General features: G+C 48.2%; 1 protein-coding gene across 2 annotated transcripts in view; it reads left to right on the forward strand.

The window, feature by feature from the left end:
- The first annotated feature begins 646 nt into the window (after positions 1 to 646).
- Positions 647 to 24,521, forward strand: part of DYM (dymeclin) — a 265,771-nt gene continuing 241,896 nt past the window's right edge. For both annotated transcript variants that reach the window (XM_064176432.1, XM_064176434.1), the window contains exons 1-2: positions 647 to 821; positions 15,772 to 15,949. In XM_064176432.1, coding sequence (XP_064032502.1) covers positions 15,810 to 15,949 — 140 coding nt within the window. In that variant the 5' untranslated portion in view covers positions 647 to 821; positions 15,772 to 15,809. The remainder of the gene's footprint in view (positions 822 to 15,771; positions 15,950 to 24,521) is intronic.

A 24,521-nucleotide genomic window follows, 5' to 3' on the forward strand; every position in this document is an offset into this window, starting at 1 on the left:
TAATCTCTGGACATGCTTCATCCCCTTAATGTCCTTCTTGGCATGAGTGACCCAAAACTGAACCCAGTGTCTGAGATGTGGCCTCGTTACGGCCCCACTGCGGGGCGGGAACGTCCCCAGATGGAGATGACCCAAACGCCGTCAGTCACAGGATATCAGAGGTTGGAAGGGACCCAAGGAGATCATCGAGTCCAACCCCCCTGCCAGAGCAAGACCTCACAATCTAGCACAGATCACAGAGGAACATATCCAGACAGCTCTCGAAAGTCCCCAGAGAAGGAGACTCCACAACCTCTCTGAGTAGCCTGTTCCAGTGCTCTGCAACCCTTACAGTGAAGAAGTTCCCCCTTGTGTTGCGGTGGAACCTCTTGTGCTGCAACTTACACCTATTGCTCCTTGTCCTCATGAAAGGCAGCATAGAAGCAGCGCTGTGCCTCAAACCCCTCCCTTCAGCTTCGGCTCTGACTCGTCCTCCACCGGGGCTGCATCCTCTCCCACCGATGCAAGCCACGACCACCGCCGGTTCCGGCACTTAGGCGGCGCCGCCCGCCCCCAGCCCCGCCCCGCCCTCCCCTCCGCGCCTGCGCAACAGGGACGCGCTGGCGACGTGGACGGGCCGGAGGCGGTGTCGCGCCTGCGCCGCAGCCGTCAGGCAGCTGCTCTGCGGCGCGCAACTGAGTGTGGGCAGCGCCGGGTTGGGGGTGGTGGCTGCGGTCCCGTGGCTGCTGGGACAGGTGGGAGCTGTTCCAGTGCCGGGCCTGTGTTCCGGCCGCCTGCTGCACTGCGGGGCTGTGGTCCGAGCGGACAGCGCTGCGGACGGGGTGAGTGCGGCCTCAGCGGTGCCTCCGGGCCCGGCCGTCGCAGGGGGCTGACGGAGGGGCGCAGGGGGCGGTCGATTCCGGTATCGGGCGGACTCCAGCCCCGTCTCGTCCCTCGCTCAACGCCGACTTGCGAAGGGCAGGGATCACGCCTCTAAACGTTCCGCTTGTCGCGACAGCCACCGTTGCTCGGCCCTCTGTCTCGGTAGGGTGCTGCGCTTGGGCCGTTGTTCTCGGTACCGGCGCTGCGAGGAGTTGCCGGGACCGCTGTCTCTGCCAGGTGTCGGCTGCCCTGAAACTGACACCCGGCGTGACTCCTCCTGGCCGGAGTGGGAAGCCCTGGGGCCTACGGTGCCCCTCCAGGTCCTCCCTGACAGGGCTGCTGGTGTTGTGGGAGCTGTGCCTCCAGTTGTCCCTGCTGTCCTTTCAGAAACAGCGCGTCCAACGGCACCGGGGGAGCGATGACACTGGTGAGGCCGCACCTCAGGTCCTGAGTTCAGAGTTGGGGCCTTCACTGCAAGGGAGAGCCTTGAGGGAGTTGCTGGAGCATGTCCAGAGGCGGACGCTGGGGTTGCTGAGCGTAGTGGCCTCAGGAGGCTGAGGGGAGACCTGATCGTCTACAGCTACCTGAAAGGAGGCTGCACCCGGGTGGGGTTGGTCTCTTTTGCCAATAAACAGGTGACAGGATGAGATGAAATGGCCTTGGCTTGTGCTGGGGGGATTTAAGCTGGGCATTATGAATAGTTTCTTTGTGTGAAGAGAAGAGCCTACAGACTGCCCAGAGCAGAGCTGGAGTCCCCATCCCCAGACGTGTTTCCAAACAGTGTAGTGTGGTGCCGAGGGACATGGTTTAGTGGTGGACTTGTCAGTGCTGGGTTAGTGGTTGGTCTTGATGATCTTGAGTGTCTCTTCTGGCTGAAACAGTTCCATTGTTCTACACCAGGAGAACCAGAATGGTAAGGGTTCAGGCCACTATTTCTTATCTGGTGCTTTTAATGACACTATTCACATAAAGAGCACAAAAGGCAGATTTTCCTTTCTGCTTCTGTGAGCCTGAGGGTTTCCGTTGTCCTCAGTGGTTGTTTTTGCAGCAGAATCGTAGAACGGTTTAGATTGAAAGGGACCTCAAGTTCCAAGCCCCTCCAATAGGCAGAGACACCTCTCACTAGAACAGGTTGCTCAAGGCCTCATCCAACCTGGCTTTGAACACCTCCAGGGAGGGAGCATCCACAGCCTCCCTGAGCAACCTATTCCAGTGTCTCACCACCCTCATTGTAAAGAGCCCTTTCCTAACATCTAGCTTGAATCTCCCCTCTTCCACTTTAAACCCATTCCTCTTCATCCTGTCATTACAAGACCTTGTCAATAGTCCCTCCCCAGCCTTCCTGTAGGTCCCCTTCAGAGACTGGAAGGCTACTACGAGGTCTCCTCGAAGCCTTCTGTTCTCCAGGATTAAGAGCCTAGACTCTCATAGCAGAGGTGCTTCAGCCCTCTGATTATGTTTGTGGCCCTCTTATGGAGTTGGTCCAACATTTTGATGTCCTTCTTGTGCTGGGGGCTCCAGAACTCTACACAGTACTTCAGGTGGGAGCCCGGAATGGGCTTGCTGAGGCTCACTCTGCTTCCTGGTTACTCCTGACTGTTTTCTTACTTCTGAACAATAATACTCATCAGGAGTGGGAATATTTTGGTTTATAAGAAAAGTGGTATCTTAACTTCAGTCAATATCCAGTTTTGTCTTCAAAATATGTCACAGCAAGCAGTGTTTATCTTTTTTTTTCTTTCATTAAACTCTTCTGTCCTGAGTGTAGTAAGTTTGTGAGGACCTGATGTGATTTGTTTCACTGCCTATAGTGAGGGATGATGTTCTGGGTTGCAGCTCTAATGACTGGAGGTATTTCTAGAAGTAGCTAGATTGTTTATACTTCCTGCTTTGAACACCTTATAACTGTAGGGGAGTAGGAGACTTCTGGGTGGTTGTGTCCAGTTTCCTAACACAGTCTGCTGGGTTGGGTAACTCACTGTTTGATCAATCCCTCAGTCAGGACCGTTGAGGTTGCTTCAGTTGTGGTGATCTAAATGTCACTACTTCATAGGTCATCAGGAGCTCAGGCAGGCCTCATTCTGCTCCACCCCTGAGCTGCTTTCTCTTTGGACTTTTCTGCTAGATGAGGAGAAGCCCATGGATGGCCCTGGGGATGTTGGACAGTGCTTATGACTCTCAGTTAGCTGCAGCAACCATCAGGTCCTTCTCTTCCAGTCCTGTGCTGCTGTTTCATTAGCACAGCATCCAATGCTTAATATTATGTGATAAATTCAGCAGAAAGGTTTTTATAGCAAATTTATACTGAACTGAGATGGCTGTGGTACTCCAAGTGTTTTTTTGTCAAGAGATCCTAGGCATCTCTGAAGACAGGGGACATGAATCATGAGGTGTAGTGTGACAGAAAATTAGAAGTACACATAGAACACTTCCAGTCTTATGCACAATATTTATACTGTAGATAGATTTTTAGCCAAGGGAAACATTTAAAGGAGAGTCAGACAGCTGCGTTTTTAAAGTGTCTGTGGGGAGAGTAGAAATGCCAAAATAATAGTGAAAAACTTGAAATGCAGCTAAGTGTCACAGAATTTTAGAATGTAAGGATTGGAAAACGTCTGGAGATTATCCAGTCCATCTGTTAAAGCAGGGGCACCTACAGCAGCTTGGTTAGCATGACAATATCCATTTGAGTTTGGAAGCTCTCCAGAGAAGGAGACTCCACAAGCTCTCTGGGCAGCCTGTTCCAGGCTTCCCACACCCTCACACCAAAGAAGTTCCTCCTTCTGTTCAAATTCCTGAAGGAATTGGGGGGAAAAAAGAGGGTGTATCACCTTTGGAAGGAGGGGAAGGCTTCTCCTGATGTGTTTAAGGAGGTAGCCAGACTATGCAGGAGAAAAATAAGAGAGGCTAAGGCCCAGCTAGAACCTAGGCTGCCACTTCCGTGAAAGATAACAAAAAGCACTTTTATAAATTTATCAACGCAAAAAGGAAGGGCAAGAAGAGCCTCCACTCCTTACTGGACCAGGAGGGGAACACTATAACTGATGATGAAGCAAAGGCTGAGGTCCTGAATGCCTTCTTCGCCTCAGTTTTCAACAGCAAGGAGGGAGGAGGAGGCAAATGGCCTCTTGAACTGGGGGATGGGGTCGGGGAACGGTGTGTTCCCCTGGAAATTCATGAAGAATTAGTTCAAGACCTGCTGAGCCATCTGGACACCCACAAGTCCATGGGACCAGATGGGATCCATCCCAGGGTGCTGAGAGAGCTGGCAGCTGAGCTGGCCAAGCCGCTCTCTATCATTTTCCAGCAGTCCTGACTCACCAGAGAGGTCCCAGGAGACTGGAAAATGGCCAACGTGGTCCCCATCCACAAGAAGGGTCGGATGGAGGAACCTGGGAACTACAGACCTGTCAGTCTGACCTCAGTGCCAGGGAAACTGATGGAGCAGGTTATCTTGGGGGTGATAAGAGCACACCTGAGGGATGGCCAAGGGCTCAGGTCCAGCCAGCATGGGTTTAGGAAGGGCAGATCCTGCCTCTCCAACCTGATCTCCTTCTATGATCAGGTGACCCGCTTGGTGGATGTGGGGGGGCCTGTGGATGTGGTCTATCTGGACTTCAGCAAGGCCTTTGACACTGTCCCCCACAGCAAACTGCTGGCTAAGCTGTCAGCCCATGGCTTGGATGGCAACACTCTGTGCTGGGTTAGGAACTGGCTGGAGGGCCGGACCCAGAGAGTGGTGGTGAATGGTGCCACATCCAGCTGGCGGCCAGTCACTAGTGGTGTCCCTCAGGGATCAGTGCTGGCCCCCATCCTCTTTAACATCTTCATAGATGATCTGGATGAGGGCATGGAGTCAGTCATCAGCAAGTTTGCAGATGACACCAAGCTGGGGGCAGATGTGGCTGAGTTGGAGGGCAGAAGGGCTCTGCAGCGGGACCTTGACTGCCTGGACAGATGGGCAGAGTCCAATGGGATGGCATTCAATAGCTCCAAGTGCAGGGTGCTGCACTTTGGCCACAACAACCCCATGCAGAGATACAGGCTGGGGTCGGAGTGGCTGGAGAGCAGCCAGAGAGGGATCTGGGGGTGCTGATTGATACCTGCCTGAACATGAGCCAGCAGTGTGCCCAGGTGGCCAAGAGAGCCAGTGGCATCCTGGCCTGCATCAGGAATGGTGTGGTCAGCAGGAGCAGGGAGGTCATTCTGCCCCTGTACTCTGCACTGGTTAGACCACACCTTGAGTACTGTGTTCAGTTCTGGGCCCCCCAGTTTAGAAGGGACATTGAGATGCTTGAGCGTGTCCAGAGAAGGGCGACAAGGCTGGTGAGAGGCCTTGAGCACAGCCCTACGAGGAGAGGCTGAGGGAGCTGGGGGTGTGCAGCCTGGAGAAGAGGAGGCTCAGGGGAGACCTTATTGTTGTCTACAACTACCTGAGGGGTGGCTGTGGCCAGGAGGAGGTTGCTCTCTTCTCTCAGGTGGCCAGTGCCAGAACGAGAGGACACAGCCTCAGGCTGCACCAGGGGAGATTTAGGCTGGAGGTGAGGAGAAAGTTCTTCACTGAGAGAGTCATTGGACACTGGAATGGGCTGCCCGGGGAGGTGGTGGAGTCGCTGTCCCTGGGGCTGTTCAAGGCAGGTTGGACATGGCACTTGGTGCCATGGTCTAGCCTTGAGCTCTGTGGTAAAGGGTTGGACTTGATGATCTGTGAGATCTCTTCCAACCCTGATGATACTGTGATACTGTGAAATGGAACCTCCTGGGTTCCAATTTTTGCATTGTCCCTTGTCCTGTCATTGGGCACCACTGCAATGAGTCTGGCCCTATCCTCTTGGTTCCCCATCCTTTAGGTCTTGCTGATCATTATTTTGGTCCCCTCTGGGGCTCCTTTTCTCCAGGCTCAACATCCCCAGGGCTCTTAGCCTTTCCTCCTCATAGAGCTGCTTGAGGTCTCTCAGCATCTTTGTAGCCCTCTACAACTATCTGAAAGAAGATTGTAGTCAGGGGGACATCGGTCTCTTCTCCCAGGCACCCAGTGACAGAACAAGAGGACAGTCTCATGCTGTGCCAGGGCAGATTTAGGATGAATGTTAGGAAGACGTTTTTCATGGAAAGAGTGATTTGCCATTGCAGTGGGCTGCCTGAGGAGGTGATGGAGTCACCATCCTCTAGGTGTTTAAGAGTCTGGTTGTGTTTTAATTGGAAGGGTTAGGCAATAGGTTGGACTCGATAATCTTAGAGGTCTTTTCCAACCTAGTTAATTCTGTGATTCTGTGAATATAAAAAAGAATGCAGACCTTTGGGTGAACATCCAGAATGTGTCTGAAGCTTAAACATAGTCACGTTTTTGGTTTTGAAACCTCACTTTGGCCACCAAACAATTTTTTTTTCTGTTTGAGAATGGAATAGGACTAAATGCTTAAATACATGTAATACAGTTTAAGCATCCCTTCTGTAAGGAGATAACACTTAGTATAGTCTATCAAGTAATGCTAGTTTAGGGTAATTGGTATTGTTTCCAACTCTGCTGTGCAATTTTAGCAGTAGCTGGAAGAATTTCTGTAGATTGATTGTTAGGTGGATACAGTGAATATTTTAGGGTTTTATAAAGAAAAGGATAAGTTCATCAATAATCATAAACTATTTTCACGTCAAATAAAATTTTCTGCAATTTAATCCAGCGTAGGTTACCAGGTGGCTGGTGTAAAATGGTACTGGCACTGCTTCCCATCACATCTTCCTAGGGAAGCTTAGGAAGTGTCGGTCAGATGAAAGGTGGGTTTGGACTTGGCTGAAGGACGGAACTCGGAGAGTTGTGATCATTGGTACAGGATCTAGTTGGAGGCTTGTGGCTTGCGGTGTTCCCCAGGGTTGGGGCTGGGTCCAACCTGTCCAACATCTTTGTCAATGACCTGGATGAGGGACAGAGCGGATCCTCAGCCAGTTTGCTGATGGTACAGAACTGGGAGCAGTGGCTGACACCCTTTCAGGCTGAGCTGCCATTCAGCAAGACCTGGACATGCTGAGAGCTGGGTGGAGAAGAACCTCATGAAGTTCAACCAAGGGAAGTGTAGGGTCCTGCAGCTGGGGAGGAACAACCTCTTGCACAGGACAGGTGAGATGTTGAGCGGGAAAGCAGCTCTGTGGAGAAGGACCTGGGAGAGATTCCAACCCTTTGCATACATTGTGATCCTGGGCAAGGTGCCGTGGGTGCCCCTGGACTGGATGCTCTCCAGAGGTCCCTTCCAACCCCCAGCATGCTGTGATTCTGTGATCCTGTATTGCAGTATTTGTGGTAAGAAAATTCTCTCTCTGGCCACTGGAAGAGGAAACCAGAAATACCAGTACTGATATCCGGTATGTTCTTAAGCTGTAAAGGCAGATCTGGATGAGGGGATTGAGTGCTTCTTCAGTAAGTTTGCAGATGACATTAATCTGGGTGGGAGTGTTGATGTGCTGGATTGCAGGAAGGATCTGCACAGGAATCTGGCCTAGCTGGATTGATGGGCTGAGGCCAAAGGGCTGAGGTTCAACAAGACCAAGAGTTGGGTGCTGCACAACAACCCCATGTAGGCTCCAGGCTTGGGGCAGAGTGGCTGGAAACTGCACAGCAGAAAAGGATCTTGGAATGTTGATCAACAGCTGGCTGAAGATGAGCCACTGTGTGTTCAAGCAGCCAAGAAGGCCACCAGCATCCTGCTTGGGTCAGCAGTGGTGTGACCAGCAGGAGCCGGACAGGGATTTTCCCTCTGTACTTAACCCTGGGAGGCTATACCTTGAATCCTGTGTTCAGTTTTGGGTTCCTTCATTTCAAGAAGGACATTGAGGGGCTGGAGTATGTCCAGAGAAGGGAAATGAAGCTGCTGAAGGGTCAAGAGCACAAGTGTTGTGAGGAGCCGCTGAGGGACCTGGGCTTGTTCAGCCTGGAGGAGGCTGAGGGGAGGCCTTCTGTCTCTCTACAGCTCCTATAAAGAATGTTGGAGCCAGCAGGGAGTTGGTCTCTTCCCCTGGGGAACAAGCAACAGGACAAGAGGCAAATACCTCAAGTTGTTCAAAGGAGGTTTAGTTTGGACATGAGGAACAATTTCTTCTTCCAGAGGGTTGTCAAGGCTGGGCCTAGGCAGTCCACAGCAATGGTGGATTCTCCATTCTTGGCAGGGGGGAAGGGGCTTAAAAAACCATGTAGCTGTGGTACATATTTAATGCGGGCCTTGACAGTACTAGCTTAACAGCTGGGCTTGGAGTTGATCTTGGAAGGCTTCCCTAACCTGTATGATTCTTCTGTCAAATGATTAAGCTTTAATAAAATGTAATGACAAATTACAGAGGAGGTCAGAAAAAAAAATCTTTATTGTAACTTTAAGTTTTGTAAATATGTCATAAATTTTAGAGGCTTTTGAGCCTTCAGGCAGATTTAGTCAGAAGTATCACAGCCAAATAATGTAGGAATGTGACTGTCAGTGTTCAAAATAGGTAAAACTGAGGAGCCCTTCACAGACCTTGTGTGGGTTTTTTTATACCAATGGGCTAGAGGCCTGTTTTGTTACTTGTGTGTAAACTAGACAAAGAAATATTTAAGTGCTCTAAATGCTTCCTTTTTTTAACCCATAAAAGTGAAATGGAAGCTCTCTGAACTTCTTAAGTGTTTGTAGGGTTTGCATTCTGTCAGAAGTTCCTTAGGAGGTTCAATGTGTACTGTCTGTCTCATGTCTAAAAAAAGAGGGAAAAGAAGCTTAATATAAGTTATGTGACTTAATATGTGTCTTGCCCCACTTAGAGGGTGTGAGCATAGTGGATGGAAATGCTGGAGGGAAGGATCCATCCAGCCTTGCCAAGCTTGAGAGGTGGGCAAGTGCCAATCTGGTCCAGTTTAACAAAGCCAAGTTCCAGGATTCTGAGTCTGGGTTTGGGCAGCTCCAAGCACAAATGCAGGCTGTGCAGCGGATGGATAGAGCAGTGCTGAGAAGTAGAACTTGGTGTTACCGATTGATGAGAAACTCAGTATGAGCCAGCGCTGAGCATTGTGAGCCCAGAGTCAGCTGTGCCTTGGGCTGATCCCCAGCAGTGTGGGCAGCAAGGGCAGGGAGGGGATTCTGCTCCTCTGCTGTGCTCTGCTGAGACCCTCCCCTGCAGTGCTGGGGCCAGCTCTGGAGTCCTCAGCACAAGGACATTGAGCTGTTATGAGTGGGTCCAGAGGTAGCCACAACGATGGTGCAAGGGCTGAAGCACCTCTTTTATGAAGTCAGGCTGAGAGAGTTGGGGCTGTTCAGCCTGGAAAACACTCTGGGGAGACCATAGAGCAGCCTTCCAGTATTTGAAGGGCAGCTGGAGGGGGAGTTTTTATAAAGGTATGGAGTGACAGCATGAGGGGTGATGGGAGGTTGGTTGAGATGAGACATTGGAGGGACATTCTTCCTCATGAGGATGGTGATGCACTGGAACAGGCTGCCCAGAGAAGTTGTGGTGGCTCCAGTTCTTTAAGTATTGAAAGCCAGGCTGGATGGGACCTTGGTCAGACTGGTCTAGCGGAGGATGTCCCTGCCCATGGCAGGGAGAACGAGATGGTCTTTTGGGTCTTTTCCAACCCAACTCATCCATGATTCTATGAGATATGATGGATTTGGGGTTTAGGTCTTCAAAATGTGCTTGTAACAAGTATTTTTTTTTTAATTGTTCTCCAGTGTCACACAATAACATTTTAGTATTTTTTAGAGCACTGTGTATCAAATATTTATTAAGAGGGGGAGCAGTACAAGAACTGGCATTTTTATATCAAATATAACTTTAGGCTAAGGCAGTTGGAGCAACCTTTTTTCTTTGTCATTTATGAGTTAGTATAGGGCAAGGCTATGAAGGTGACCAGTGGCCTGGTGGTTCATCAGGATTGTAATCTCCAGATTAATGAAAATGAGATTTGCTCACCTGTTGGTTAGAGTGATTTTAAAGAATGAAAGCAATTATATTGTAGGCTCCTGAACTGGCTCTGAGAAATTCCATCTGGGTCTCATTTGTAGCACTTTGGGTTTCATTTCTCTCTCACCTCTTTTTCAGGACATATTCCTAACAATCAGCCAAGAGTAGGGGGTTAGCATAGGGTGACCTGGCAAGGACAAATGTGATTTGTAGTATCTCCTATAGCGCTTTGGTCAACAACCACCATGTCTGGCCTTGTTCACATCCAATTTCTTCTGCCTGAAATACTCATCCAAGAAGATCTTGAAAAATGCCTCCTTCAGTTGTGAACAGAATGACTGTCCAGGAGGTGGGATGTGAAGTAAGCAGATTGTGCTCTTCAGAACTAGGCTTTTATTGATGAGTGACTCCCACAGAAAATATGTGTGGAAAAGGAACTGAAGCAGAAAACATGGAATCATCACTAGCTTTTCCAGCTGCTGTTTGCCTTCCCTGTGATAAGAATTATTTGCCTGCAGTATAACTATCAAGATTAATCACATCTGCTGCATGGAAGACTCAAGGCTTCAGTGGAACCTGTAGGGACCATGATAATGGCACTACAATTCTGCTTTGTTCAGGCTCTTGTTGCAGAGGAAGAGTGCAGCAGAGCGACTTGCTGGCCAGAAGGGACAAAAATCAGCACCACTGACTATGTTGGAAAGGACCTTTTAAAAGTCCTCTAGTCCAACCCACCTTCAGTCAGCTGGGACATCTGCAACTAGTGCAGGTTGCTCACAGCACCAGACAACCTCACCTGGAATGCTGCCAGGGCTGGGGCATCTCCCACCTTTCTGGGCAACCTGGGACAGGCTCTCACCACCCTCAGCCTAAAATATTTCTTCCTTCTCTCTACTATCAGTCTCTGTTTTTCAGTTTAAACCATCACCCCTTGTCCTGTCACAACAAGCCCTGCACAACAGTCTGCCCCTAGCTTTCCTCTATGCCCACTGAAGTCCTTAAAAGGCCACCAGAAGATTTCCTTGGAGACTTCTCTTATGCAAACTGAACAAGCCCAACTCTCTCAGCCTGACCTCACAGTAGGGCCCTTCCAGTCTTGCCAGCATTGCTGTGGCCTAATCTTGCCCTGCTCCAACAGGTCCCTGTCTGTGCTGAGGACTCCTGAGCTGTCCTCAGCACTGCAGGGGGGTCTCAGTGGAGCATAGCAGAGGGGCAAAATCCCCTCCCTGCCCCTGCTGCCCATGCTGCTGGGCATCAGCCCAAGATAGGGCTAGTTCTGGGCTGGCAGTGCTTGGTGCTGGCTCATGACTAGCTTGGCACCCAGCAATGATGTCTTGGTGTGAGTGAAGCTTTTTATCAAGAGAAATCAATCACAATTCTTGGGTTGTTTCTTTTTTTCAGCTTCACTAACAGCACCAAAACTTCCTCAAAACAATTCCCCAAGGAGTGCAGCTTTCTACAACAGGAAAGCTGCAAAACTACCCTTACTTAAGGGAGTTTTGTCTCTTTGCTTCTCCGATGTCTGCAGTGCAGGCTTCAGGAAGCTAAATTAACTGTGAGTGGAATTACAAGATCTCTTTGATCTTGCTGGATTCTTTCAGGGAATGGGCAGAAAGCAGCTAGAAGGGATGGATGTAGGTAGGAGAAGCATATCATTTAGCTGTTGAAGAGTGTTTTGATTTTACACCACCAATATTCAGCTCTTTTCTGCTGCATTTGGATACACGTGGTGCAAAATTATTTTCCTTGTGGAAAATTGTTTTGTGCCAACACTGAATTTTTCTGTCAGCAGTTAAGGTTAGTAGAAACAGAGATTCTAATTTTGCAGTGCATCAAGAAGCCAGGTGACATTGTCTCCTCAGGGGTCTATTTTTTTTGGAGTGTTTCCTTAGTGTCCCAAAGGCTGTTTACTGAGGGACAGAAATACTATCTCTTACATCATGAGGATTTCACAGTCCTTAGGACTTACTCGATCTCTTGATGAAAACTTGATTGTACTTGAGGAAACATGGTACGGTCTTAGCTAAGCTGTGATTGCTTACCTTGGGGGTGTTTTGAGGTCTTGTGTGTGGGGCATGGAAAATAGCAATATTGTAATAGGAGTAAAATCTTGTATTTGGGGACAAGCTAGGACACAGCATGGAGAGTGTGAGCAAAACAGGCTGGTGAGGGCAGAAGCTGATTTGCTGGGACCAGAAAGTTGAGATTCTTAAGTTCTTAAAAACAGGAACCTCATGAAGTTTAACAAGTAATTGTAGGATCCTGCACATAGGGAGGAACAGCCCCCTGCACCAGGACAGATAAGGTGTGACCTGCAGGAAAGCAACTCCACAGAGAAGGACCTGGGATTGCTGGTGGACAACAACTTCACCATGAGACAGCAATGAGCTCTTGTGGCCAGGAAGGCCAATGGTCTCCTGGAGTGCATTAAGCAGAGTATAACCAGCACATTGAGAGGAGTTTTCCTTTTCCTCCACCCAGAAGGTTCTGTCTGAACAGGAGGGTACTGGAGGCCCGGAGTAGGCTGCCCAGAGAGGTTATGGAGTCTTCTGTGGAGAGCTTCCAACCCCAGCTAGTCACTGTGCTGGGCAAGCTGCTGTGGGTGCCCCTGCTTTAGCAGGGCAGTTGGACTGGATGATCTTCACAGGTTCCATCTGATCCCCACTGATACCGCTAAAAAGCATCTGGCTCCACCCTTTAGCTCTTGCTAAGCACTGAGTAGGTCTCCTCTCAGGCTGCCGTTCTACAGGCCCAACTAAAACAGTCCCAGGGCTCTCAGCCTTTCCTCCCTACATTGATGTGCCAGGCCCCTCGGCATCTTTGCAGTATTTGCCAGACTCTCTTTACTAGATCCTCGTCTCTCCTGAAATGAGGAGTCCAGAACTGGATACAGTACTTCAGATGTAGCCTCACTAGGGCAGAACAGAGGTGGAGCAGAATCTCCTTTGACCCACTGTCCATATTCATCTTAATGTACCCCAGGAGACCATTTGGCTTCTTGGCCATCACAGTATGTTAGTGGCTCACGGTGAACTCCCTGTCCTCCACAGAGGAGGACCTAAGAGTGCTGAAGCTGCTTTCTAGCAGCTCAGTCCCTCAACTATCTTGTGCAGGAGGTCATTCTTCCCCAGTTGCAGGACCCTACACTTGCCCTGGTTGAACTGCATGATGTTCCTTTCCACCCAGCTCTCAGCCTGTCCAGGTCTCACTGAATGTCAGCACAGCCTGCAGGGGTGTCAGAATTGCTCCCAGTTCTGTACCATCAGCAAACTGTCTGAGAGTCCACTCTGTCCCTTTGGTCTATTCATGGTGTTGAACAAGACTGGAGTGGGTGCTGAGGAACACCACTTGTCACTGGCCTCCAACTAGACCCTGCACCACTGATCACAAGCCTCTGAGCTCTGTCCTTCGGCCAGTATTGATGAATTTCTTACAACTTGCAGAGTGTTATTTCTGTAAACATGGTTAGTAATTAATATGGAAATCTTACAGAAGGGGCAGTAAACTCAGTATTTATTTCTGCTCCTGCCTGCTTGAGATTGGAGTGAGTCATTCCCTTGAGTTTGCTCTGAAGCTTCTGCTTCATGGAACCAAGTTCTGGGACTAAATAGAGGTTTGATTTAGCGGAGCATGAGAATTTTAGACTGAGCCATGACTCTTTGGGGGTGTTCCCAGTTTGTGTAGAGAGAAAGAGGAGTTGCTGATAGAGGTAATAATGCGTTAAACAGTATTACTTATTTTTCAGGAAAATATTTAGATTAAATGATTTTCAAGAGAAGACTTAAAAAGACTCCAGCATATAGTGTCCCCTACAACCAGAATTTAAGAAGCAATAAATGATACCTGCAGATGTGGTGCTGAGGGCCATGGTTTAGTGGTGTCCTGGCAGCCTTAACAGTATGGCTTGATGGTCTCAAACGTCTTTTCCAACCTAAATGCTTTTGTGATTCTGTTTTCTCTATTTTTGTAGGATCTCTACTCAGGTATCAGGTGATAGAACAAGAGGAAATGGTCTCAGGTTGCCCCAGAAGAGGTTTGGGTTAGATATTAGGAAAAACTTCTTCACTGAAAGTGTGATCAGGCACTGGAGCAGGTTGTTGGAGTCACCATCCCTGGAGGCGTTCGGAATACATGTAGACATGGCACTTGTGGACATAGTTTATTTGGATTGGTGGTGTTGGGTCAGTGCATAGACTTGATGATTTTAGAGACCTTTGTCAACTTGAATGATTTTATGACTCTGTGTCACCTTTTAAATATTTCTTTATTACTTAATAGTGTCCTGTGTTGTTCTCTCCGTTTGTGTTGGCATTTTGTTGTTTTCAGAATATCTGTGTACTCTGTGGTGGGTCCGTATCTTGATTGAAGTTCTTCCTGATGCCCTCCATGATGACTACAAAAAGTTTTTTGTCTCCTCAGAAGCTGGAAGATTGTTGAAGTGTGTCTCCTTGAAAGGTGTAAGACGCTTAGGGGCATCCTTGGTGTAGTGTTAATAGCCTTATGGTGGTTTGAAGTTTATTAAATCATCTGTAAAGTGCTGATGAGCAGCACAGACAGTTGACATCATCTCATTCTCCATAGAGGTCAAGCAAGTGTCAAAGTGGTGTTGCAGTGCATCTCTGCCACCTTCTACAGTGTTTCTGATAGGTTCAGTTTTCAGCTGTTCCCTTCTTAAATTAGTTGGCTGGACTGAAGCACAGTGTTTTAGAAAGATCAGGAAGTTCGTCAATGGTGAACCTTTCCTCCCTTGGTTCAGGTGACCTGTGCAGCATTACAGTTGTGCTTGATCCAGTAAAGCAGGAGCTGCCAGTGTGTGGATCTCTGGTGACACACAGGAATCGACTGCCTGATGGACTCCTTTCCTCATCTATGCCATGCTGAGACCCCCCCACCCTTGCAGTGCTGGGGACATCTGTGGAGTCTTCATACAGAGAGGGACCTCTTGGAGCAGGGCCAGAGGAGGCCACAGCAATGCTGGCAGGGCTGGAAGGGCTCTGCTGGGAGGCCAGGCTGAGAGAGCTGGGCTTGTTCAGCCTGCAGAAGAGAAGGCTTCAGGGAAGCCATCTGGTGGCTTTCAGGACTTAACAGGGGCATCTGAGAAAGATAGAATCATTAATGTCAGAAAAGTCTTTTAAGATCCTCAAGTCCAGCTGTCAACCCAATACTACCATGGACGCTAAACCATGTCCCCAGGTGCCACATCCACACAATTCTCAAACATCTCCAGGGATGGTGACCCTACCACCTCCCTGGGTAGCCTGTTCTGATCCTTGACCACTCTTGCAGGAGGGAGTTTTCTCCTAGTCTTCATCCTAAACCTCCCCTAGCACAGTTCCAGGCCATTTTCTTTTGTGGCTCTTGTGACTTGGGTTGTGAGTTGGTCTCTTGGCTCATTCCAGCAACCTTTTGGGTAGTTGCAGAAAGCCAGAAAATCTCCCCTCAGCCTTCCTGGCTATACAATCCCAGTTTCCTTAGCTGCCTCTCATGGTGGAAGTGGTGATGGTAAAGGAATTTTCACCAGGAGCTGTTGTGACAGGACAGGGGGTGATGGCTTGAACTAAAAGAGGAAGACTGACAATGGAGAGAAAGAAGAAATGTTTGGGACTGAGGGTGGTGAGAGCCTGTCTCAGGTTGCCCAGATAGGTGGGAGATGCCCCATCCCTGGCAGCGTTTCAGGTGAGGTTGTCTGGGGCTGTGAGCAGTTTGCTGCAGTTTTCCCCACTGCTTTGATACTGACACAAATGTAAAAATTGTTCTTGCTAAGTAATATGAAAATGCAGGTGAGATGATGGCTGAAGCATGCAGCAAGGAACTTCCTTGGATGAAGGTTTTATCGTTTTAAGTTTGTTGAAAGAAATCTTTTAATGTTTACTAGATTTCAGTAATTGTTCAAGCTGGTGAACTAAACTTTATTAATAGCTAATTTAGGGTTTATATCTTCCTTATTTGTATGGGATTTTTAATGTTTCTCTCTTCTTTTTTAACTTTCCATTGAAGGGATGAAAATTTAGAAGGTCATTAGCCAAGTAAACAAGATGGGAGCAAACAGCAGCAACATCAGTGACCTTCCAGAAAATGAATACTTAAAGAAACTATCAGGAATAGAGCCCATCTCTGAGAATGACCCGTTCTGGAATCAGCTATTGTCTTTTAGCTTCACCACTCCAACCAACAGGTAAGAGGGAGCTTGATGGGGAACTAGATAAAAATATACATCTGACAAGTCTGAAAGCAAGTGAGTGATGATGTGATTACCTGCTCTCTGAGACCTCACCTGGAGTCCTGTGTCCAGGTATGGAGCCCTCAACATGAGAAGGATGTGGACTTGATGAAGAGGATTTAGAGAAGGGCCATGAAAATGGGAGTTGGAGCACCTCTGCTATGAGGACAGGCTGAGGGAGCTGAGGTTGTTCAGCCTAGCGAAGAGAAGACAGCTGCTGCCTTCAGTACCTGACGTGGGCTACAAGAAGGCTGCAGAGAGACTGTTTACAAAGGCCAGCAGTGGCAGGACCAGGAACAATGGTTTCAAACTAGAGAAGAGCAGATTTATATTAGATGTTAGGAGGAAATTTTTTAACATAAAAATGGTGAAACTCCAGAACAGGTTTTCCAGGGAGGTGGTCGAGGCCCCATCTTTGGAGATACTCAAGGTCAGGCTCAACAGTATTCTGAGCAGCCTGATCTAGTTGAGGATGTCCCTGCTGACTGCAGAAGGAGTTGGACTGGATGACTTTTGGAGATCTAAGTCAGACCATTCTATGATTCTGTTATTCTGTGTTAAATATTCTTGATTTAGGTAGCAGAGGAATGAATATATTTGTAAAATGGCCTTGTTTCTACCTTTGGAATCCCTTTCCACCACCTCTTCCATTCCTGTGGGTCCCCCTTCATAACAGCTGTAATTGCTACTCATTCCTGTGGTAACATGCCACAGAGGCAGAGTCTGTGATGCTGTAGAGACTTTTCTTTATTTCTTGTAGTGGTCAACAGCTCAATAGTCACATGGAAATCAATGACAAGTGGTGTGCCTTAGGGGTCTGTAGTGCCACTGCTGATATTTAGTCTTCATCAGTGCCACAGACAGTAGGATGGGGTGCACCCTTAGCAAGCTTGCAGAGGACAGGCCTGAGGGACATTGACCAACCAAAGAGACCTGGGAAAGCTTGAAGAATGAGCCTCTGTGATCCTCATGAGGTTCAACAAAAACAAGTACAAGGTCCTTTACCTGGCCCAGAGCAACCCTTGGTATCAACACAGGATGAAAGGCTGGAAAGCAGCCTTGTGGAGAAGGCCTTGGGGGTGCTGGTGCATGCAAAGCTGAACATGAGCCGATACTGAGCACTGCCAGCCCAGAACCTGCTGCGTGGGCAGCAGGTGTTGGGAGGGAGTCTGTGCTCAGTGCTGTGGCTTCCCAGGTCAGTCCCTGCTCAGTGAGGCACCTTCTGCAGTTCAAGGCAGGTTTGCACAGCCAGGGGCTGCTCCTAGCAGTGACCACACTGATGTGGATAGCTCCTGCCAAGGACTGGCTGCAGAACAGCTCTGGCTGAGACTTGCTTCTGAGCACACCAAGGGCACTGCCACAGCTTGTGCCACACTTTGGGGAGCAAGAAGGCAGAGATGGCAGTTGTGGGGAAGAGCAGGCAGGACAGGTGACCCTCAAATGCCCACTAAGAGACTGCAGCCCATGGGTGGAATCTTCAGGAGAAAGCTGAGGCATCATCAGCATTTCTTCCTCACTGGCTGGTGTCCCAGGAGGACTCTCTCACTTCTGCCTTCAATCCTGGCCCCTGTGTTCCTGAATCCAGTTACAGAGTCCAGCTCTTGAATCTGGTTCCCATCTGCTGTTGAGTCCAGCCTGGGACTTCCCCAGTGCTGGTCCCCAGTATCAGTGGTGACAGTGGAGACATTATCACAGAACTAACCAGATAGGTTGGACTCGATGATCCTAGAGGCCTTTTCCAATCACCTGACCCTTCTAAGTGTTAGGTGCCTTTAACTAAGTGAGGCACTAAGTGCCTCATCCAGCCTCCTTTTAAACACCTTCAGGGATGATGACTCCACCACCTACCTGGGCAGCCCATTCAGATGCCAGTCATTCTTTCTGTGAAAAATTTCTTCCTAACATCCAGCCTAAACCTGCCCTGGCTTGGCTTGAGATTGTATCTTTTTGTTCTATCACTGGGTGCCTGGGAGAACAGACCAACCCCACTTGACTACAACTTCCTTTCAGCTAATTGTAGACAGCAATGAGGTCTCCTCTGAGCCTCCTCTTCTCCAAGCTAAACAATCCCAGGTCCCTCAGCCACTCCTCATAGGGCTGTGCTCCAGCCCCCTCATCAGCCTTCTCTGGACACATTCAATCACCTCAACATCTCTCTTGAATTGAGTGGCCTGGAACTGGACACAGTACTCAAGGTGTGGCCTAACCAGTGCTGAGTACAGGGTCAGAATGACTTCCCTGATCCTGCTGGCCACACTATTCCTGATACAGGCCAGGATGCCATTGGCCTTCTTGGCCACCTGGGCGCACTGCTGGCTCATGTTCAGTCAGCTGTCGATCAGCACTCCTGGGTCCCTCTCTGCCTCGCTGCTGTCCAGCCACTCTGTCCCCAGCCTGTAGTGCTGCAAGGGGTTGTTGTGGCCAGAGTGCAGAACTTTGCACTTAGCCTTGTTAAAACTTATGGCATTGGCCTCTGCCCATCTATCCAGACTGTCCAAGTCCCTCTGTAGAGTCCTCCTACCCTCCAGCACATTGACAAATGCTCCCAATTTGTGTCATCTGCAAACTTACTGATGCTGGACTCAATCTTCACACCCAGATTATCAGTGAAGATACTGAACAGGACTCTAGTGACAGCTGCCAACTGGATAAGGCTCCATTCACCACCACTCTCTGGACCTGGCCCTCCAGCCAGTTCTTAACCCAGCACAAAGTGCCCCTGTCCAAGCCAAGGGCTGCCAGCTTGGCCAGGAGTTTGCTATGGCAGACAGCGTCAAAGGCCTTGCTGAAGTCCAGGTAGACTACATCCACAGCCTTCCCCACATCCACCAGGTGGGTTGCCTGGTCATAAAAAGAGGTCAGGTTGGTCAAGTAGGACCTGCCCCTCCTAAATCCATGCTGGCTGGGCCTGATCCCTTCGCCATCCAGTAGGTGCTATGTGATTGCACTCAGGAGGATCTGTTCCATACTCTTGCCTGGCACTGAGGTCAGGCTCACAGGTCTACAATTTCCTGGGTCCTCCTTCTGACCCTTCTTGTGGATAGGCACCACGCTGTCCAGCTTCCAGTCTTCAGGGACCTCTCGAGTGAGTCAGGACTGCTGATAAATGATGGAGAGTGGCTTGGCCAACTCATCTGCCAGCTCTCTCATCACCCTAGGACAGATCCCATCTGGTCCCATGGACCTGTGATGATCCAAGAGGCTCAATAAGTCACTAACTACTTCCTCCTGTATTATAAGGAAGCTGCTCTGCTTCCTGACCCCACCTACCAGCTCAGCAGGCCAGCTGTCCTGAGGACAACCTGCCTCTATAGTGAAAATTGAGGCAAAGGAGGTGTTAAGCACCTCCTGTCTTTTCCTCATCTCTAGTCACTACATTGGCCTCGTTGTCCAATAAAGAGTGGAGGTTATCCTTGCCCCTCTTTTTGTCATTAATATATTTATAGAAACAGTTCTTGTCATTATTCACAGCAGTCTAAGTTCTAACTGGGCTTTTGCCTCTATAAACAACACAACCTAGCAACATCCTTATTTTTTTCCTGAGTTACCACTCCCTCTTTCCAAAGGTGATATGCCCTCTTTTTTTCCCTTAATTCCTTCACAAGTCCCTCACCCATCCAGGCTGGTTGTCTTCATTGCCATCAGGGGTTGGGTTCTATATTGGTATGTGAATCTTTGTCTCTGTTTCACAGAATTGTCCATCCCAGATGATTGAGCTTCTTTCCTAGCCCATCAGTCTTGCTCCCTTCTTCCCTTTCACCTTGGGAAGGCAACAGGTTCGTGGAGAGCCTATGTCACTGATCTGGTGGCCAGCCAAGCCCTCACCTTTGACAAACATAAATTGTTTTGACTTTAGCCCAAGCTCGTTGTTAAATTCGCTGTTCTCTGTGTTTAGTATCACCCTTACAAGAACAATCTGGCATTACTTCATGCCTTTAAGTTTTGTTTAAACTGTTTTTATAGTTGGCAGTGTGACCTGGTGTTTATCTTTCAGGTGAACATCTTCTTTACCCCCTTTCTCATCAGCTTTTTCTTGCAGAGAATCCATTTTCATAAAGGGTAATAACAGACTGAATCTAACCACTAGTGTAACAAGTTTAAATAGGTCGTGATGTGTTCCTGATCAAATTAGTAGCACTTTTTATCTTAAATAAACTATGAATGGGCTTGAGAGCTGCTCTGACCAGTTTTATGGTCATCTTTCTGAAAGTGAGAGACAAGTTTATTTTCATGGCAGTTAAGAGCAGATCTAGGAGAAAATCTGTGTCTCATACTGGTCAGTGCCTGACAGTAAGCGGAACTTCAGACAGCTGGGAGGGAAAGTGATTAAGGGAAGCAACTAGGAGACATTTACTAGTAAAGTTGAAGGAGGAGAGAGAATGAGGAGTAGCTAGAGGTAACAGAAAGATATGGTAAAGCTCATAATGAGTGACATATAACTGGCACTGAAGTGGGCATTATTTATTCCCTTAGATTCCTGAAAACACAAGAATTACTTACAGCCTCCCCATGCCTAACAAGGTGGACAGCATTCTCAGAAGTCACTGCTTGGATTTGTATTGGTGCTTTTTTTTTCAATAATGATATATAAAACTCCATCAATTCCTTGCCCCTGAAGGTTGAGGGTTGGCCTGCTGGAAAGCAGCAGTGCAGACAGGAACTGGGAGTGCTGTTGGACAACAAGTTCACCATGAGCCAGCAATGTGCCCTTGTGGCCCAGAAGGTCAATGATTTCCTTGGGTGCATTAAGAGGAGCATGGCCTCCAGGTCAAAGGAGGTTCTTCTTCCCCTCTACTCTGTCCTAGTGAGGCCACATTTACAGTATTGTGTCCAGTTCTGGGCTCCACAGTTCAGTAGAGGCAGGGAACTACTATACAGAATTCAGCAGAGGCTACAAAGATACTGAGGGGCCTGGAGCATCTCTCTGAGGAGGAAAGGCTGAGACCCCTGGGGCTGCTGAGCCTGGGGAAGAGCAGCCCCAGAGGGGGTCTGATCAATGCTCAGCAAGAGGTAAAGGACGGGGCCAGACTGTTGTCAGTGACAGGACATGGGACATTGGCACAAACTGGAACCCAGAAGGTTCCATTTTAATGGGAGTTAAAAAATCATTTTCTGTGAGAGCAGGCTGCCCAGAGAGGTTGTGGAGTCTCCTTCCCTGGAGAGCTTCGAAACCCTCCTGGCCGTTGTGATCCTGTGAAAGCTGCTGTAGGTGCCCCTGCTTTATGGGAGGATTGGACTGGATGATTTCCAGAGGTCTCTTGGCTCCCACCATTGTATGATCTTGTGAAAGAAAAGGTTTTTTGTAGCTTGCTTCAAAGCACTTTTTTTGCCTGTTTGTCATAGACTCATCACTAGTTTAGGTTGGAAAGGACCTTGAAAGGCCATTTAGTCCAGTGAACATTTTAAAGAGTCAGATACCAATGCAGGTTAAGTTTGCAGAAAAAAAAATCCCCAAAAGAGGGAACATAAATAAAACCCTCAAGCAAACCAAAATTCAAAAGCAAGTTGGAAGTTTAATTATCTGAACACCAGATGGTGCTCTTGGCTGGCAGCTGGAGGAGAAGTATTTTTAGAGGCATCTTCGGTGCAGCTTCATAATTGGGAGGAAGTAGAAATTCCCCATTAAGCTGTGCGTACTTGAAAGAAGCTTTTGACAAAAGCTGGCAGGCAGTGCTGGCTGCACATCACCCTCAACCACTGTCTAAATGGATAACCTTGCCTGCAGGAGCAGCACAAGGGAGATGAGTGCTTATTCCTCAGCTTGAAAGCTTGTGAAGTAGTAGCGATTTTACTCTTTTGCTTTAATGAGGTTGGAGTGTAGGTCATGCTTCTGACAGGAGCAGGATGCTGGTTTGAGACTGTTTTGGAAAGGGGCAGGTTGTCACCTGTCACGAGAGAATTTTTCAATTTTCTTCTGTTTTACAATTTTCTTCTCTTTTCAAATTATACTTTTTCCAGTTGTCTGTTGGAAAATCAGTGGTTGTTGTCGAGTGTTAGTGGGAGCCATAGAGATGTGTGGAGGGAACTTGATATCCTCTAGACTAAAAGGCCTTGAGCACCTCTGCTGTGGGGCCAGACTGAGAGAGCTGGAGTTGTGCATCCTGGAGAAGAGAAGGCTCTAGGAAGACCATTCCCTCTTTCTTTCCAGTCTGAATCTCCCTCTTTCAATTTCAAGTATCACTCCTTGTCCAGTAACAATGAGCCCTGCTCAATTGTCTCTCCCCAGCTTTCTTCTAGGCCCCTTGAAGCACTGGAAGGCCACCAGAAGGTCTCCTTAGAGCCTTGTCTTCTCCAGGCTGAACAAGCCCAACTCTTAGCCTGGCCTCCCAGCAGAGCCCTTCCAGCCCTGCCAGCATTTCAGTGGCCTACTCTGTCTCTGCTCTAAGAGGCCCATGTCCTTTTTTGTGCTGAGAACTTGAGAGGGAAAAAAAACACAAAAAAATTATTAAATCTACCCTTTCTAGCCCAAGTGGTTGAATTACCAACAATATCTAATATTTGGATATTGAAAAATAAAACAGAGCCTTTTTGGGTGGTTTTTTTTTTCAGTCATTGCTATGAGGGAGAGCTGTGAGATTTACTTTGGAGTCTCAGCTCTTGGTTTAGGCATACTTTTGTGTTTGTCTGTCACTCCTGTGAGTTGCTCCCAAAAATGCACCCTCCTGCTTAGTGGTGGCATTAGCTACAATTCTTTCCTGGTGGAAAACTTGAAATTAACTAACACTGAATTTGCTGAAAATCATGTGCTTAATATTTACTCTTCTGCTTTGTTCCTTCCCTGGAGTTTTTAACGAGTTGCTGGTTCAAGAACAGTGTGTATGAGCCTTTAATGTTGCTTTAATATGGTACATTTTAAAATCAGCACAATAAATCATATGCAGCTTTTTGTTCTTTGACATCTTTCCTCCAACTAGTCCCTGAAAGGCAGCATTCCCACAATAGGAGTTTACTGAATGGGCTGATTCTTCTGGTTTGTATTCCACCAAAGTAAAAAAAATAAAACCCTTTACTTAGAGGAAAAAATGTCAGAAAAGCTGCTTCCCTTTGCTCTTTTTTTCCTCCTCTTTTATAGAGGGTAGTTGTTTGATATGGTTTCGGTCTTAGCATAGTGAGGTGTGACTCTCATGAGGTTCAGCAAGGACAAGTGCAAGCTCCTTCACCTGGGCAGGGGCAGTCCCTAATGTAAACCCCAGCTGGGGATGCAGGACTGAGCAGCAGCCCTGTGGAGAAGGACTTGGGGGTGCTGGGGTGGGGCAGAGATGGACATGAGTTGGCACTGAGTGCTGCCAGCCCAGAGCCAGCTGTGTCCTGGGCTGATCCCCATCAATGTGGGAAGCAGGGGCAGGGAGGAGATTCTGCCCCTCTGTTGTGCTCTGCTGAGACCCCCTCTGCAGTGCTGCAGTCAGCTCTGGAGTTCTCAGCACAGCACAGACAGGGACCTGTTGGAGCGGGGCCAGAGGAGGCCACAGCAATGCTGACAGGGCTCTGCTGTGAGGTTAGGCTGAGAGAATTGGGCTTGTTCAGCCTGCAGAAGGGAAGATTCCAGGGACCCCTTCTTGTAGTCTTCTAGGATTTGGAGGTGGCCTGCAGGAGAGCTGGAAAGAGACCTTTTACAAAGACATGTAGTGACAGGACAGAGGATAATGTCTTCAAACTGTAAGAAACTAGATTTAGGTTGGACACTAGAAAGAAATTCCTCACTGTGAGGCTGATCTTAAAGGTCTCTTCTGACCCAAATGATTCTATAACTTTTGTAGTTTTTTATTAATTGTGGTTTTGCTGTAGTCTGTGAGGCAGCTGGATTGAACCACCCTCAAAAAACTCAATTGATATTTTTCATTCTTGTTTTTCTTTCCCCCTCCCCGCCCCGTTCTTTTTGTAAGCAGTGTTTTTTGACAATGCATGCCAGAGTAGCTGACCGCAGAATCTGGTTGTCTGGCAGTATGGAGCCAAAATGAAATTCTACAGTGAGTGAAAACTCTGAAATTTGTGTGAGTGATAGGCTGCATCATTTACACCACCTTCTTTGTAGTCACAGTTTGTGTGCAGTATATGCTTGCTGCTGGCCTTGTTGGGATGTTGAAAGACTGTAATGACTGCCACTGGAAAACCTGTCATGTTGTCTCTGTTCTAATTTAAATTCCCAGAGACTCAAATATATTTGATAGAACCAATACAATTTTATAGAGTGCCCTTCTCTCTTCCCCCTTCTTTCCCAAAAGAAAGGAATTAGATGTAGAGAGAAGAAAGGTAAACACACCCAAAGAAGTCAATCTCACTCTGATTTGGAAGTTAAAAAAGAAAAGTTTAACAATAAATTAAAAAGGTATCTGAGGTGGGGAAGTTACAAAGGTATAGGGAAGGGAAAACAAATAGAAAATGTGTCAATACAACCAGAGTTGATGGCAGTGGGTTTGTCTGCCTCGTGGGTGACGGCCACGTGGTAAAACAAAGAGAACCAGGAACAGGATGGTGATGCTGGTAAGCAGGGAGCACAGAGAGAGCAGAAAGTCCCCCTGCTTTTATG

This window comes from Pogoniulus pusillus, chromosome Z, assembly GCF_015220805.1.
Source record: "Pogoniulus pusillus isolate bPogPus1 chromosome Z, bPogPus1.pri, whole genome shotgun sequence".
Classification (NCBI taxonomy): Eukaryota; Metazoa; Chordata; class Aves; order Piciformes; family Lybiidae; genus Pogoniulus; species Pogoniulus pusillus.